The 16,848-nt window shown below is 43.6% G+C and overlaps 1 protein-coding gene across 3 annotated transcripts in view; it reads right to left on the reverse strand.

Annotated features, from left to right (window-relative positions):
- tpcn1 (two pore segment channel 1) overlaps positions 1–16,848 on the reverse strand; it is a 31,676-nt gene that overhangs the window by 9,459 nt on the left and 5,369 nt on the right. Inside the window, exons 1-17 of one of the 3 annotated variants that reach the window (XM_063202996.1) lie at positions 15,968–16,038; positions 14,929–15,062; positions 14,191–14,367; positions 11,363–11,476; positions 9,143–9,273; positions 7,714–7,802; positions 6,376–6,410; positions 5,535–5,593; positions 5,270–5,369; positions 4,243–4,359; positions 3,380–3,510; positions 2,187–2,235; positions 1,767–1,830; positions 1,172–1,216; positions 993–1,049; positions 741–794; positions 75–147 (exon numbers count right to left, since the gene is read on the reverse strand). In XM_063202996.1, coding sequence (XP_063059066.1) covers positions 75–147; positions 741–794; positions 993–1,049; positions 1,172–1,216; positions 1,767–1,830; positions 2,187–2,235; positions 3,380–3,510; positions 4,243–4,359; positions 5,270–5,369; positions 5,535–5,593; positions 6,376–6,410; positions 7,714–7,802; positions 9,143–9,273; positions 11,363–11,476; positions 14,191–14,367; positions 14,929–15,039 — 1,406 coding nt within the window. In that variant the 5' untranslated portion in view covers positions 15,040–15,062; positions 15,968–16,038. Of the gene's footprint in view, positions 1–74; positions 148–740; positions 795–992; positions 1,050–1,171; positions 1,217–1,766; positions 1,831–2,186; positions 2,236–3,379; positions 3,511–4,242; positions 4,360–5,269; positions 5,370–5,534; positions 5,594–6,375; positions 6,411–7,713; positions 7,803–9,142; positions 9,274–11,362; positions 11,477–14,190; positions 14,368–14,928; positions 15,063–15,482; positions 15,672–15,967; positions 16,039–16,848 lie in introns of those variants that run through there. The other 2 variants (XM_063202995.1, XM_063202994.1) reach the window with 2 other exon arrangements.

Raw genomic sequence — 16,848 nt, forward strand, 5'->3', positions numbered from 1 at the left:
GGGGATGTGAAATGCAAAATGCAAAATGCAAAATGTGAAACGTGACATGTGATGGCAGGAGGGTACAGACTTACAGGTTCCACCCTGAGCTGAAGTATGCCAGCGGTCCGAGGCCTGTGATCTTCAGCAGCACCTCCACCGCATAGACTGCAACCAGCAAGGGAGGAGGTTAGTTAGCGCACATGAACTGGCATAGAAGAGTAGAACTAGCATAGAAGAGTAGAGTAGAGTAACTTTATTGATCCCCGGGGGGAAATGAAGGTGTGCAGTAGATACAGTATATGTATACACATAATGCCCACATGGACATTTCAAGACATATATAACAAAGGCAATAGTCAGGGAGGGAAATAAAAACTACAGAAATAATAATAATAATAATAATAATAATAATAATAATAATAAAGCAATTGTGCAAAACCATATTCTATGAGTTGAGATTGACAAGAGATTGACATGCAGGGGTTCCCAAGATTTTTCAACTTTGGGCCCACTTGAAATTTTCACAAATATTCGGGGCCCATCTCTGACGACTGAACAATGCAACTCAAATGAAAAGGACGGCAGGACAGCAAAAAATAAATAAATCGATTTTTGGAAAATATTTCCAGGGCGTACTTGGAGCACCTTTGTCGCCCACAGTTTGAGAATGACTGGCATAGTAAATGGATTTGTGCATAATGTATGAATAAATGTGGACATTACATGGGGAAGAGAATAGAGTGGGTTTGAAAACGTACTTGTAAGGAAGACAGCATAACTCCACGGCACAGCACTGGGCCATGATAAATCACCTACAGTCATAGAGAGAAAAAAAGAGAGAAACTGAACCTCCATACATGGTGAGAAAAATGGCTCGATACTTGTTCATACATTAGAAAGAGCTTGAGAACACCGGTGGTGCATGCCATGGTAATATGGGTAACATTTTATGAATTATTTTAAATGAACAACATTCTTTACAGTGTGTGGTGAATGGAGTGAACACTTACTCTTGAACAGTGTAGTGTCAACCAATATCCATATTCCGTTCAGAGCAACGACGACGTCTGTCAAATAATGGACATCAAATTACAAACATATTTTACACTCATAACACTGTTAAGACTAATACAAGTAAAAGATATAAGTTAAAAATAAAATAATGGCATTAGTGGGGACCTTGACTTACACATGGTATACTGGAAAGCCTTGGATTTCACCAGGATGTTAATACCTATTGAACAGAACATTATTGCAGAAAAAAATGCTCATCTTGCTCCATTGTAATAAAACAGTACAGGCCCATTCATACCCAATGTATGTTAATCAATTACGTACAACGTACATAACTCTTTCAATGCATTCTAACGGTCAATACCTTTATACTCAACACCACGTCTTTAACATGTGGCACACCTTTTTCAGTTTATGTTATACGTTTCATCCATAATCATGAGCTCCTCCCATGAATGTCAAATTGCATATAAACTCAAGAGAAACTGGGCTACTTCTCAGTGACTAGACCCAGGAATGACCATCAGCATACTTTTAAAAGTTTTTTATTCTATTTTGGTGTGCAAAGTGACTGACATTTCAACTGACCTGTGTCTTCCTTATTGTGAAAATAAATATTGCGATACCTTGTCATGAATCAATCCAGTTTATCGTGAAAATAAGTATCATGATGCATTGTCAAGACGTTTTTTTGCACGCCTAGTATGAATGGGCCTTTAAAGGCGTCGTCACTCTGACGGACTAGAAGACATGAGTGAGACCAGCGTTACCTTTGAAGATGATGAAAGCGGTGTGTGGCAGATCGTCAAACCAGTGCTCCCCGCTCCGTCGAGCCTATGATAGGATGCACACACGCACACACACACGCACGCCCACACGTATTACATTACATTTAGCTGACACTTTTTTTTATTATTATTCAAAGCGACTTACAGGTATTTAGGTACAGGGTATTAGTTACAGTCCCTGGAGCAATGTGGGGTTAGGTGCCTTGCTCAAGAGCACTTCAGCCATGGATGAATGTGCTGGTAAGGGTGGGATTAGAACCTGCAACCCTCTGATCTAACGGCCAGCGCTCTAACTACTGAGCCATGGCTGCCCTCACCAACCATTCTGATCCCACACTGAGTAATAGAAGCTATTGTGAGTAAACAACTTAAGAATTAAACATTACCATAACGCAAGCTTACCTTCCATTTTAATCCCATCACTTCATAGAACTTGTAAAAGTCTTCCAAACTGGACAGAAACAGTGAAGTACAGGGGAGAGAGGTTATTAACTAACTAATCGAGCAAAAGAGAGACAACAGTTCTGCCCTACAAAGGCAAAGTGCAGTAACTATGCCAACAGTAAAACTAAGAAAAATGCCTTCAAAAGGACTTCACAGGACTTATTTGGACCATCTGGCTTTGTCACAAGATAAAGGTGGTGTAATGAAGACCATTTTCTGTCTAAACTCAGTTTTGAAAAATATACCTAGTTACCAGTACTGCACTTTGCCTTTGTAGGGCAGAGTTACCAACAGAAGTTTTGAATCATATCATCAAGGCCATGGTGATTATAACTGCCGGTCCCATTCACCATTTGCATACATAGTTTTTCCATTTTACACACAGAATGCTTCACACTCACACTGCTTCACAACAAAATGGAGGATCCTCAACACAGCTCAGATTAATTTAAAAGGCAAAAAACATCAAACAAACTAACTAAACAAAGACCCTTGTTCACTGTGGTTGCATGACAAACATGGAATATAGATGGACTGCCTGAGATGAAAAGCACGTTGCTTTGCACTTTCATTTCCTTTACTCATTCATTCATTTGTATGAATACAAATTCATTTGTAATTTAAGTCCACTAGAGCAGTGATCCATAACCGTTTTGTCTTAAAGCACCCCCTTACCTGTGTCCAAGACAAGCCGCGCACCCCCCAACCCAAACATCTACACGTGTATACGTACTTAAAAATTATTAAGGACTCTTGCTTGAGACATTAACATGGGGGGCCAAAACATGTTTAAATTTGGTTTTGATTTGGCCTAATTATAATTAGGCCGAATTTTGGTCACAACCTCAACACAAACGAAATTCCGCACACACCCTGAAATCTCTGCCGCACCTCCAGGGGGCGCTCTCACCCAAGGTTAAGAACCACTGAACTAGAGGATAATATGCAAGCCTTGTTACCTGAGCATGTATGAGGTTGGTTCTGATTGTTTGAGGGCCTTGTATGTCAGGAAGCGGTCGTTACCTGAGCATGTCTGAGGTTGGTTCTGATTGTTTGAGGGCCTTGTATGTCAGGAAGCGGTCGTTACCTGAGCATGTCTGAGGTTGGTTCTGATTGTTTGAGGGCCTTGTATGTCAGGAAGCGGTCGTTACCTGAGCATGTCTGAGGTTGGTTCTGATTGGTGGAGGGCCTTGTATGTCAGGAAGCGGTCGCGTGCACTCATCCTGGGCCGGTAGTGGCGCATGAGCCCGTCAAACTGCTTCAGGGTAATGCCGTCTGGCCTCTGTCCAATTCAGAATAACGTCAATTGCATCATCAACAACACATGCCATCAACAACATGTGCATGCAGAATTATCCTAACAAATGTACAGTCTAAGGATGAAACTTTGGACCAGCATGGAGGGGTATGGAAAGGGTACATTTTGTATCTTGACCATTGCATTTTTAGTCAGTGGCTGCTTGAAGGTCCACTTTTCGCAAAGTTAATTCCGTAGATAGATGCATAGCGTTCTTTTTCCACTAGTGGCTAGACATAGGAGCAGCCGACGATACAGGTTAACCAGACTGACTTGAACACAAAAGTTCAGTGCATTCTCACAGGTTGTAAGGGATGGCATTCAGTTTCTTCTAAACTATAATTACCAGGACACACACACACACACACACACACACACACACACACACACACACAGCCAAGTAACTCCATTCTGGACACTGCTAGCAAGTCACTCTACCTGGTACGTGTACTGCCCTGCACATAGTACGTGTTCCCTCTTGAACATACATAACACTTTCCATCATCAACATACCAGCCAACATACCAACATACCATCCTGAACGCATACGCACACACGCGCATGCACACACGCGCACGCACGCACGCACACACGCACGCACACGCGCACACACGCACGCACGCACGCACGCACGCACGCACGCACGCACGCACGCACGCACGCACGCACGCACGCACACGCACACGCACAAGCACGCGCACGTCATCTTGAACTCACCTGTCGGCTGACCAGCAGCTGGAAGGCGTGTTCGACAGCAGAGCGCTTGTGGAGCAGCAGAGATTTGAACTTCATCTTCTCCACGCCGTTGAAGGTGTCGAACACCACAGCCAGGAGCTAAGAGCAGGAGACAAAGAAGATCGAACTGTGTAAATGTATCCAGGGCTCTAAATAAACCGGCTAGCAGATGTTAAGTCTTACTAGCCAATTTTGTAGAAGAAGATACCACACACTCTTGTCCATCGTGCTGCAATTTATTAAAACTTGAGAAAGGCCATATGGGCCGAAATGCTGTTTTGTTAATAAATTGCAGCACGATGGACAAGGGAGTGTGGTATCTTCTTCTACAAAATTGATCTTGCACACGCTACCTGCACCTCGAAACCTCTGGTGTGCGTTGGTTTCCTCCTTCAAAAGTCTTACTAGCCAAACACACACTCACAAATGGGTTGAAATGGCTAGTAAGCTGGTCTTTTCTACCAGCCAAACTGAAATTTCAAAATTTTCAAGCTAGCCATATGGATCGTTCCTTGGAAGCTGCTTACACAAATATGGATCTTTTAGAAAACAAATTTGTTCTGGCCACTCGCTTACACATCACTAGGTTGGTGATAACCAGGAGAGGGCTGCATGATATCCGAAACCTGTGGTAGGCACTGCCTCCTTACCAGTAGCTACCACTCGGCACCTTGACCAGTAGCTTCTATGTAGAAATCCAGCGATTAGAAAGCGCAAATCAGACGTACTACAGCATCGTCATTTACATAACCTTCGAAACGGATCGGTCGCTGGGAGGCCGCCCCTGACGGCACTAATGACCAATGACCGTACAGTTGTCGAACTCCTGCGGACTTCTGGGATAGCAAATTTTGAAAATAGGACCAGATATAGAAAGTAACCTGGGTACTGTTCGCTTCCTCGTAACGTTGAAAGCTTACTAGGGTATTCGTTATTTTTTGCCCTCTACATAGGAATGCAGTAGGGACTTCTGGGATGCACCCGAGATGGCTGGAGGTGTGCTCCTCACCAGGTTCATGATGAAGTAGAGCTCGATGGACAGGTAGACGATGAAGAAAATGCAGGACCAGCGATTGCGCGAATACGCCGGCATCATCACATCCGGGAAACTAGGAGACAAAAAGACACAACACCAACGTTCAGGTCATACGCATGTGCACTGGGGCATATTCTTTGTACGTATAAAAGGTAATTTCTTGAGTGCTGCAAAAAAATATATGTGAAAAGGGGGAAAAAATATGTATGTGTTTTAGTGCAATAGCATATAACCTTACTTGGCAGTTGTGAGTAAGACGAACAAGCTTACTATGCTGTTCTCTAGCGTGTCGAAATACTGCAAAAAGACAAAGAGAAATCTATCACCAAAACTGAAGTGTTAAAACACCACAATTGAGGAATGCAACACACCACATTTACATATCACATCATTGTAATATAAAACATAATAGTTTATGAATTTTAAATTTGTACATTAGAGAGATGACTCTAGACTTTCACTTTCCAAAGAACCTCTCTGAGAGACATCCAGTACAGACTATGAGTGCGTATACATGCGGTTCAGTATCCCGAATATGAGGCATATCCCCGTTATGATCATATTCGGGATAAGGTGTTTATATGAGCACAAAAGTAATATTCCAGTCAACATTCTTGGCCGTTGTAGAATTCTCTTCAAATGCGTGTAGCCTGGATACCAGCAACAGCGTTCTATGGGAAGCCCCTGTATCCGGGATAAGGTGTTTATGCGGCAGTATCCCGGCTTCTGTCGGAATACTCCACCTAGCATATCCCGGTTTCTCAGTATCCCGATTATGGGCTTATTCGGGATACTGACGTGTTTATATGCTCAAACGCAAATTCGGGATACTTAATATCCCGATCATATTCGGGATACTGAACTTCATGTATACGCACTCTATTATGGCACCATGTCACAAGCATTTATGGCTTTACAACATTGACAAATATACAACGCAGCTGAACCAAGACACTGATAAAGCCAGTTCACATCCTTCTGACCTTAATCGTTTAAGGAACTCATCTTCTTTCAATCCTTGAAAGTGAAACTTTGATGGAGAACAAAAACACTTTGCTTTGATGGTGAGATTTACTTACTCGATCCACAGGGTTAGAGGAGAAGAGGAAAAAGCCTGCGGAGGGTTAGAACAACATGAGATTCTGAATTATTACAAGTGACTGCACAGTGTGCAGAATGACTAGAGCATAGCCTACACAGAGGTGAACATTAATTATCTAATGAACAATCAAAAAGTATTTTTTGAGGAAGTGCGGTCAACTCCAGATAGCTTAAATAAATCTTCTGCTGCGAGCAAATGAATTATTCAAGAGCAGACGATAAGTGCTATATAAAGGGATGGCATGACAAACAGACATTTTGGTCTAGGCCACATTCAGCATCTAAACTTTAACCCATTTTAGCCTAAGCCCTTTTTGGTAAAAGGTGCCTTCTCCCTATTAAAACCTAAATATCTCAGCCTCCGAAGCGCATAAAAACATCAAATAAGTTGCTAAAAGCTAGAACCTTCATTTTGCACTAGAATTTGCTTTTTCTGTTCTAACTTAACCACATTTTTAATAAAACAGCTCAAATATCAAGAACCTGAATGCAGCGTATATGTCGCTCCAGGACACAATGGGTTAAGTGGAAATTAAAAGTCATGCTATGTTTTCCTTTTGTTTGCACTCTGAACACGATTTATGGCCTAATGGTTAGGGGGCATTGGTGTTTACTTCAGAGGGCTGCTGGTACGAATCCCAACCTTACCCAGAAGGAAGAATCTGTGTGGTCTGTCTCGCTACACCTTCAATCATAGCTGAAGTGCAGTAAAGCAAAGCACCTAAGCTCAAGTTGCTCCAGGGACTGTAACCAATATCCTGTAACAATCGGTAAATGGCTTTGGATAAAAGTGTCAGCTAAATGAAATGTAATCCACTGCAATGCAATGCAATGCAATGCAAAAAAATCTACCTCTGATCAATTGATGAGTGAACCGGCTGAAACAGAAATATTTGGCAGGACGTATACTTGATCCGAGAGGGGCACAAATTTGATACAACCATCTCTAGATCAGTCACTTACTGAAAATGTAAGGTTTTGAACCTTCTAAAAATGGAATTTTTTTCACACTGGCTAGAACAGTGGTAGCGCCATCTCCCACACCAGTTGTATTCAGTTGTATTCAATAAAATTGCTTCAACACTGAACATCTCGCGTGCATACCGCACGTATCATTTTACAGCGCCAGACCCACATGAACCTGCTGACGTCTACTTAGTTGTTGTGGCTTGCTTAGAAAAAAGAAAGTATTCGTATCGTGAACCAACTTTCCAGCTTCATACAAATCATACAGTTCGAGGTTAGGTGAGGGAACGAGCAACGGCACGGTTCCCTGTCGGCCTGAACATGCCCTGAGCGATTGTGGAAAAGCTTACCGAGGATGGCAAAGATGACCATGAAGAAGAGGAGCAGCAGCAGGATGTCGATGAAAGGAGGAAGAGACTGGAAGATCTGACGTAGGTTTCTATACCAATGAGAATTGAGACAGAAAGTGAAAATATAGGGAAGTTATCAGAGTGAATAGGGAAGTACTTTGAACAGAGGCGTCAAAATAAAAGTAAGTGTAAAAAAATAAACACAATTTCCTTTCAACACAGTGAACTTATTTTAAAAAAGCAGTAGACCTGTGTACTTGTCTTGTGATCAGCTACCTTTATGCTGGTTGGATCGAATTTGTGGTGGGTTCATGTTAGAGTTTTAGTGTTTTTCAGTAACAATACAGTCTATCCACCTCATTAGATACAGCAGAGTAAAATGGTGTAACAGCTATGTAATATCATGGGCTAGTGCGTAAACAGAGAGAGGTCAACCCGGCGCTCAGGTGTGTGGAAAAAATGTCCAAAATGGTGCTCTTGGGGTTGGGAAATCCAGAATTAGGAAAGCAGAAGGTCCCAGGCACTCGGGTATATTAAAAAGCCTTTATTATCTGTGGCTACTCATTGAAAATAAAATTAAAATTTCAATTTTGAGTAGCCACAGATAATAAAGGCTTTTTAATATACCTCCTTCGGACTGATTTACCTCTGAGTGCCTGAGACCTTCTGCTTTCCTATCATGGGCTAGTGTTGTACTTACACCACAAATTTACTTTCACTTTTGACACCTCAGCATTTGAAGTAAAATAGAAAACACTTGGAGAGTACAGTCCCCATGACATACGGTCTAATTCCTCCTCACAATATACATTTTTTTTATTTTGTAGGTGCCTGCAAAAACATCACCACCTTGGCAGAGATAATAAAGGAACTAAGATAATAACAGAAAGGTTTTCATTGGTATTTCCCAAACACATTTGACACTGAAATATGGTTTCGGTCATGTTTTACTTGGAATTTTGTAAATGAAAGAAAAAGGTGGATTTTGCAAAATGCTACAGTAAATAAGACATGACAGTCTGCGTGTTTGGCTACGAAAATTGTTACGGAATACCAGTGAACACTAGCATTTGGTGACATTTGCACATTTCTGAAACATAAAGTTTTGGGTGGTTTTAAGGACACAATTGGACATACCCATAAACATCCATTATAAAGGAGCTGGAGAATATATCCAAATAAGCCAAATAACAGAGACAGCAACAAACGTCAAAACATCCGTGAGGACCCCTTTATTGCATTGCCGTAAACTTATAAAAGGGGCTAAATGTGTTAAATAGGGGAGACATCCTCTAACCTAACGTATGTTAGAGGTCTGTGTAATATGGGTGTTTTAATGTGCATTGCAGTTTGTATGAAGGATTTTGTACTGTATACATTTGGCAAGACAACTCCTGGCAATGTGGATGGAGAGGGATGGATGGATCACCTGCGCACGGCGCCACAGTAGCGGCAGTCCACCAGGAAGATGGGTCTGAGGGCCCGCGTCACCCTCAGGTGGGACGTCTGCCGGACCAGAACCACGATGGCTTCAATGAACTGGATGAACAGCACGTTCGTCTGGCCACAGCGGACAGGATACGCAGGAGAGGAAGGAAATATATGAAACACACTTCCTGTCAGCATATCAAGAGTTTTACTGAATAAGCATATCCACACCTCAACACTGACACAGCTTATGTACTGTACTATACCCAAATAATAGCCTCTGGGCTGGTGACATTGCTATACAGGAGCTCACGTATTCAAGCAGTCCTTATACTTTGAATAATACCTTGGAGATGGGCTAAGTTATGGGTGTTGAAGGATTTCTTGGATATAAAATCTCAAAGTTGAATCTGTTAGATCAAATAACAAAGTGCTCTTAACAGTATTAGCCGGAGCCATTGCAAAATTGCAAAACCATGCCAGTAAAACTATTGCATAGCAAACCTATAGAACATGCGAGTCAACGCCCTTGTCTGAATTTCACAGGGCCATCTTAACCACATCCTCTTCAGCATAGCACTAAACATACTCCTGTTTCCATCTCCATGCCCCTGACAGACATCTTTGGGCCTCTTCCCTTCCATGTACGTCTCAAAGGAATGGTTCTTGTTCTGATTGAAAGCTATATTCAAACTCTAAAAATTACAGCGCAGCATAAATCACAGTCAATTAATCAGATTATAAAATAAAATAAAAAATGAATATGAAGAAAACAAAGCAATTTGGCCTGTAATATTAACATCTCCACCCGAGTGACAGGAGTAGCCCACCTGACATGCTGCCCTAATCAGACAGCTGCAGGGGAGGGTCAGCTGGGTTTCTCACGTCACTTCTTCTCTGCTGCTGGGCTACAGCAGGGGTTCCCAACGTTTTTCAACTTGGGGGCCACTTGAAATTGTCAAAAATGTTCGGGGCCCACCTCTGACCCAATTAAGAATAAAACTCAACAGCAACACACACCAAAATATAATTATTATTTTTGGAAAATGATTTCAAGGCCCACTTGGAATACCTTCAGGGCCCACCAGTGGGCCCCGGCCCATAGTTAGAGAATCACTGAGCTACAGTATCCACCTTGAACCTATCACGATCCTTGACACATATGGCCATGCCCCACACGATCATGGCCATGGTCCTTACCCATGCCATACCCACCTTGGCCAATGGCCACGGGCCCATCCGCATCCTCATCCCCCACTGCTAACTACCTTGGCATTAGCAAATCTCTTTGCCGTTTAAAATGTGCTCTTCTAACTTTAGACAGGACAGCGAAGAGTGGGACAGGAAATGAACGGGGGAGAGAGAGACGGGGGAGGATCGGGAAATGACATGGGTTGGGAATCGGGTCGCCCGTGTAGCAGTCCAGTGCCCAGTAAGGATGACATTTTTCAGGAATTCCTGTGGGTCCCGCGGGTCCTGCGGGATTCCCGCGGGATGGGGAGTCAAAATTTCAAAGATGAATGGGAGCGGGCAGGAGCGGGAATAAAGATGAATGTGGATTGGGTTGATTTTGGGAGGGAGTGGGCTGGATTGGGAGACATTCTTTACAGGAGTGGACAGGATGGGATTTGTTTTTTACTCCAGTCCGGGATGGGACGGGAGTGAAAATCCACTCTCGTGTCATGCTCTAGTGCCCAGCTAACTAAGCCAAGGCTGGGGCAAAATTCGCTTTTCTTAAAATAATAATATTTTGTTTAAAACGAATTGATTTTACATGTAGCAGCTGTGGCCTAGTGGTTAAGGAGGTGAGCTTCATATGAGGGTTGCAGGTTTGAATCCCACCATTCCACTCCCTATTTCACTCCATGGCTGAGGTTCCCTGGAAATGTATCGATGTATCGGAAGTATTGGCCGGCGATTTAATCGAATCGCATCGTATTGTGGGGCATTCTTAAGAATCGAATCGCTGGCCCCTGTGCAATGCCCTAGCTCCATAACACAATAGTAGTGGAATCGTATCGTATTGTGGGGAATTCTTAAGTATCGAAAAAAAAATCGAATCCCTGATTTAAGAAATCGATACCGTATCGTATCGTCATGAAGACTGATTTACACCCCTACCCTGTACTAAATAACTGTGAGTTGCTTTGGATAAAAAACATCAGCTAAGAGCAATGTAATGTAATGACATGCCAAATGGTTAAATGTTATCTGGGCCTACCTTGACCATGGTCCTCTTGTGGCGTATGAAGGTGTGGAAGCCCAGCCAGCGCAGCTTCATGCACAGCTCAAAGGCCACCATGACCAGCGCCAGCAGCTCCAGAGTGGCGTGGACCTGAACACACAGAGGAGGAGCACACAGTACATCACACACACAAGGTGGCAAGTAAACAAGCAAGTACGCACAAGCACACGCACACACACACACTGTTTGAGAGACAATACACACCCACACACACCTGTGTTTCCATGCACCCGGACACACACACACACACACACACACAATCTGTTTGAGAGACAATACAGACTAGGGATGCAAACGATTCATCGATTAATCGACTTTAATCGATCAATGCGTTAATCGATTAAAAAACATTAATCGCAATTAATCGACAATTCAACTGACAAGAGACCCAGGTGAAATGGGCATGTGAAGAGAGTGTGTGAAGAGGGGTGTGAGTACACTAAAACACATTTGGATTAAAGAATTGAAATATAATTAATTTAAATGTGGTATTTTATGTCAATTTTTAATTTAAAAAAATTGATTTAGTAGTATTTTTTCGAGAAACATTGAGATTTCGGGGGGAAAACTACGCTGATCAATTAATCATAAGTCGATCGATAAGGCTATCAACTAATGATTAATGAATTAATTGATCATTTGCATCCCTAATACAGACCCACACACACCTCTGTGTTTCCACACACACACACACACACACACACACACACACACACACACACACACACACACACACACACACACACACACACACACACACACACACACACACACACACACACACACACCAAATGGGTAAGGGTGTGCAGTTCTGACCCTGGCCTAATCCATTTCCCAACCCAATCTCTCCAACTGCGGAATTGTCTCTCTCATTGCACAAAATGTGCATTACCTGAAATTCCTAAATCCAATAGGTTTTCATGTTCATATAGATAGGAGATGGAAAATATGCACCAAAAAGATGGTCAAAAGACTTCTTTGACCGAAAATATGGTCAAAAGACTTCTCTGCCTAGTACTTCTGCACACTGTGTACATTATACATATACAGCACACAGCTTCCATTGAAGTCAGTCACCACAGTGCTGAGGAATTTCCAATATTGACATGTTCTCTCCACCTACCCTCACAGGTCACTGCAGTCAGTGGCCATGCACCACCACCACCACCACCACCACCATCGAGGGGCAAAGGTCAAATGTGTGATCAGGTTTTACAAGCCAGTGCAGAAGCAAATAAACACCCGTCTTACGCGGTGGCTGTCACATGCACTGGCCCGGCGGGACAATGCGCTGACTAGACGACATTTTTTTAAAAAGCCATGCAACTGCCCCTCCATAGGGAAAGACGTTGCCATAGGACGGTCACGGGTCATTCTATAGCAACTAGAAGCCATGACGGGAGCAAAGTGTACTGGACGGACAGCGAGAATGGTTTGCGGTACATCCGTGATGTAAATGAATGATTTCACATGAACATGCCATTCCAATGACTTTAGCAAGATGATCCGCCAATACATACAGTACATAATCTCTGAGTCTGATCTTTGCTCTCTCTCTACCAAACAACTCATCCACCCTCATGATGGTACAAGAAGTGATCAAGACAATAATGGATCTAAAAGCAAGCAGACCCAACAACAACAACAAATACGACATAAAATGCCAGTATGTACAATGGCTCTTCATTCAAGTAGGGGCCGCTGTGGCCTGGTGGTTAAGGAGATGGGCTTTAGATCAGAGGGTTGCAGGTTCAAATCCCACCCCTTCCACTCCCTATCTCACTCCATGGCTGAGGTGCCCTTGAACAAGGCACCTAACCCCACACTGCTCCGGGGACTGTAACCGATACCCTGTAAATTAACTGTAGGCTAAGTCGTTTTGGATAAAACCCTCAGCTAAGTGTAATGTAAAGTACTGTAAATGTGGGATGTGTTTGAGTGTGGTAGGCTGAGATGACCCATGTGTTCCCATCACACACTGTGAGTTGCATCACTGTTGCTTAGTATTTTGAAGATGTCTCAACTAGTATTTTTTTCATTAATTTTTTGCAACACACTTCCCATCAGGTGTCGAAACAGCACATTGACACAACATCAGATGCATAGATAGCACACAGAATCAGGTGCATAGATAGCACACAGCATCTGGTGGATAGATAGCACACACAGCATCTGCTGCATAGATAGGCCAGTAACAATGATCAATGAATACATGAATCGTCTTAAACTTTTTACAAAAGGTCATTAACTTTTCTGGATAAAATCATTTCAATGAGCATGCTCGCAAACCTGTCGTTGTTTATCAATTGACCAGCAACATCTGTTATCATTAGAGGCCTGGGTGCCTATGAAGCACACTTTGAGGTGCCAGCATAGACACACGCACACGCACAGACAGACAGACAGACAGACAGACAGACAGACAGACAGACAGACAGACAGACAGACAGACAGACACACAGACACACAGACAGACACACACACACACACACAAGCGCGCAAACACACTCGTAATTCTGTGGGGTGCCTCCATAGATGTCGAGGTCCATGGTACCGTCCCGCTGCACTGCTCCCTTGGGGCGCCACTGGGGGCTGCCCCCCTTGCACGGGTGAGGCATAAATGCAATTTCATTGTGTGTGCAGTGTGCACTTGTGTGCTGTGGAGTGCTGTTTCACAATGACAATGGGAGTTGGAATTTCCCAGGTGGGCTTTCACTTTCACTTCTAGTAGAGTAGAGTAGAGTAGAGCATCATTTATTGATCCCAAGGGAAATTAAGGACAATTAAGGAAATGAGGGACTTACATAGACGTCGAGGCGCAGCGAGGGCACGGCGGGGGCCTCGGAGAGGGACAGCAGCATGAGCAGCACCCCCGTCACCAGCTCCATCAGGTAGAACAGGTGGTTATGGGCAAACAGGTACGCACTCAACGCACGCGGACTCTTCGGGTGCGTGAAAAACTTGTCGTTATTCTCACCCTCCTGTGATTTTGGGGGAGATGGAAAGAAAGACGGAAAGAAAGAAAGACGGAAAGAAAGATGGAAAGAAAGAAAGATGGGTTCTGTACAATATGGGTTCTGTGCTTGTGTTTATGGAAAACATACAGGGGTTAGATAATGAAACTGAAACCTGTCATTTTACCGTGGGGGGTTTCATGGCTGTATAGTACACTGTTCATTCCCGTCCCTTCTCTTAATCAGAGAGAGTAGAGAGAGAGAGGTACCATTGGCCCATTGTTTCCGGGTTCTATTATTGCGCGGGGGGGGTGAAATCCCCCTTTAGGCAGACCTAAGGACTGTTCTATTCAATGTTGGGAGTATTATGACATGCCTCTTTAGGCAGACCGGAACCTGGTCATGTTAGATGCCCATAGCAAGCTATTACATTGGCATATCTCTATATACTTAAAGAATCTCTCTCTTAATCTTTCCGTGCATAATAAAATTGCTGTGACTGTAGTAAAAGCATACAAAGCTCATAATTGACATAATGACGGGGAGAGGGTGAGAGGGGAATGATGGGACGTGTGACAGGCTGTGTACCTCCAGGTAAATTGCTGCTTCCTGGTAGTTCATCTCCCAGCTCTGTTGCAGAGAGGTCTGGCTCCGGGCACTAGGCCGCCCGGGACCTGGCGTTGCTGTGGTGTTGTTCATGACATCATACCCACCAACTCCATCTGCAGATTAGAAAACACACACACACACACACACCATTACATTTAGCAGACGTTTTTGACCAAAGCGACTTACAAGGAGAACATTCAAGCAAGTACAAAGTGTTGGGTCAGTGCAGAGTACAGCAGTATCCAAGTACTGTAAAATAGAAGAGATAGAGAGCAGGAAAAACAGTGGAGGACCTACTAAGTGTAACCCCATAAAAACTCACAATAAGCAAAGGTGTTGTGGCACTGGTTACGCACGCTAATTCACCATTTTACAGACTATAATATGACCTAATCCAGCTCAAGGCATTCCACAACCCTACCCCATCTCATTCCCTCTCTCCCCTTGAACTGCCCTACCCAAGAAAGGTCCAAAAACATACACAGACAGACAGACACACACTCAAAATTAGGCCTAAGACAGGAAAAACTCACCCCTGTGAACTTTTCCTCCTCAAAACAGGCAGGTCACATGTAGGTATATATCCAACACAAAGCTACAAACATAGGTGTTCTCAAACTCAAAATAAGTGCTGCTGTGGATTTGTATTAAATACAGTAGATTAAGTAGAAAAACACTCTCTAGCTTATTCTCTTCTGAAAAAAAAGATGTACTGCACCATATCCCAAACAAAACAAACATGTTTCTGTGTCAGTGAAGCCGTCACACTGAGGATTTGTATTTGTGTTTGCTTGGGGAAATGGTGCGAGTCGACAAACCAGGATAAGAATAACAGTATAAGCTGAATTGTAACAAATGTCAAACACACACAGACAAACCAAAACAACCAGCCCAGCAGCAACCCAAACGGTCAACTGAACGAAAAGCAAAAGAAAAAAAGTAGCCCACTGGAGTGAAGCTATGGAGACAAACATTGTTTCAAAACAACACCCCTCCAGTCCAAGACACAACAACATACCCCAGCCGTTGGCAAACTTCTCTAAAGAGGAAATGTGAACTGGCCAAGATCCCGTTCCTCTCTTGAGGTTCTGCTCGTCATCGTCATCACTGGTACCCATGGTGGTGGTGGTGGTGGTGGTGGTGGTGGCACGCACACGCAGGGCTGGTGGCCTCAGGCCTCCACAGATGTCCCCCGCCACTTGGCAGACGGGGACACTAAGCATTCTGCTCACCAGCGGCCGGACGGGGACAGGACACACTACTGTCTACTGTGGCCAAGCGGAGACGAGAGGCACCTTGTGTATGACCACATGTAGTGTCACACTCTAGATTAATCATTCACATAGACACGCAAACACACACACACACACACACACACACGACAGTGTACAGGCTGTTCTGGCCAACTGCAGTACTGCTACTAGTGTCCCTCCTCCTGATGTCAGGTGTGTGTGTGTGTGTGTGTGTGTATGTGTGTGTGTGTGTGTGTGTGTGTGTGTGTGTGTGTGTGTGTGTGTGTGTGTGTGTGTGTGTGTGTGTGTGTGTGTGTGTGTGTGTGTGTGTGTGTATCTGTGTTTGAACTCTGTGGATGCGCCATATAGTCAGATAGGTAAGGTGTGTGTGTGTGTGTGTGTGTGTGTGTGTGTGTGTGTGTGTGTGTGTGTGTGTGTGTGTGTGTGTGTGTGTGTGTGTGTGTGTCTGTGTTTGAACTCTGTGGATGCGCCATATAGTCAGAGAGGTAAGGTGTGTGTGTGTGTGTGTGTGTGTGTGTGTGTGTGTGTGTGTGTGTGTGTGTGTGTGTGTGTGTATAATTCTGTCTCTGTCATTCACCTTTCATTACATACAACACAAGAGAAAAAGAGGGGCACGACACATTCTCTTCAAGACAGACTCCTAATC

The sequence above is a fragment of the Engraulis encrasicolus genome, chromosome 7, assembly GCF_034702125.1.
Source record: "Engraulis encrasicolus isolate BLACKSEA-1 chromosome 7, IST_EnEncr_1.0, whole genome shotgun sequence".
NCBI classification, from domain to species: Eukaryota; Metazoa; Chordata; class Actinopteri; order Clupeiformes; family Engraulidae; genus Engraulis; species Engraulis encrasicolus.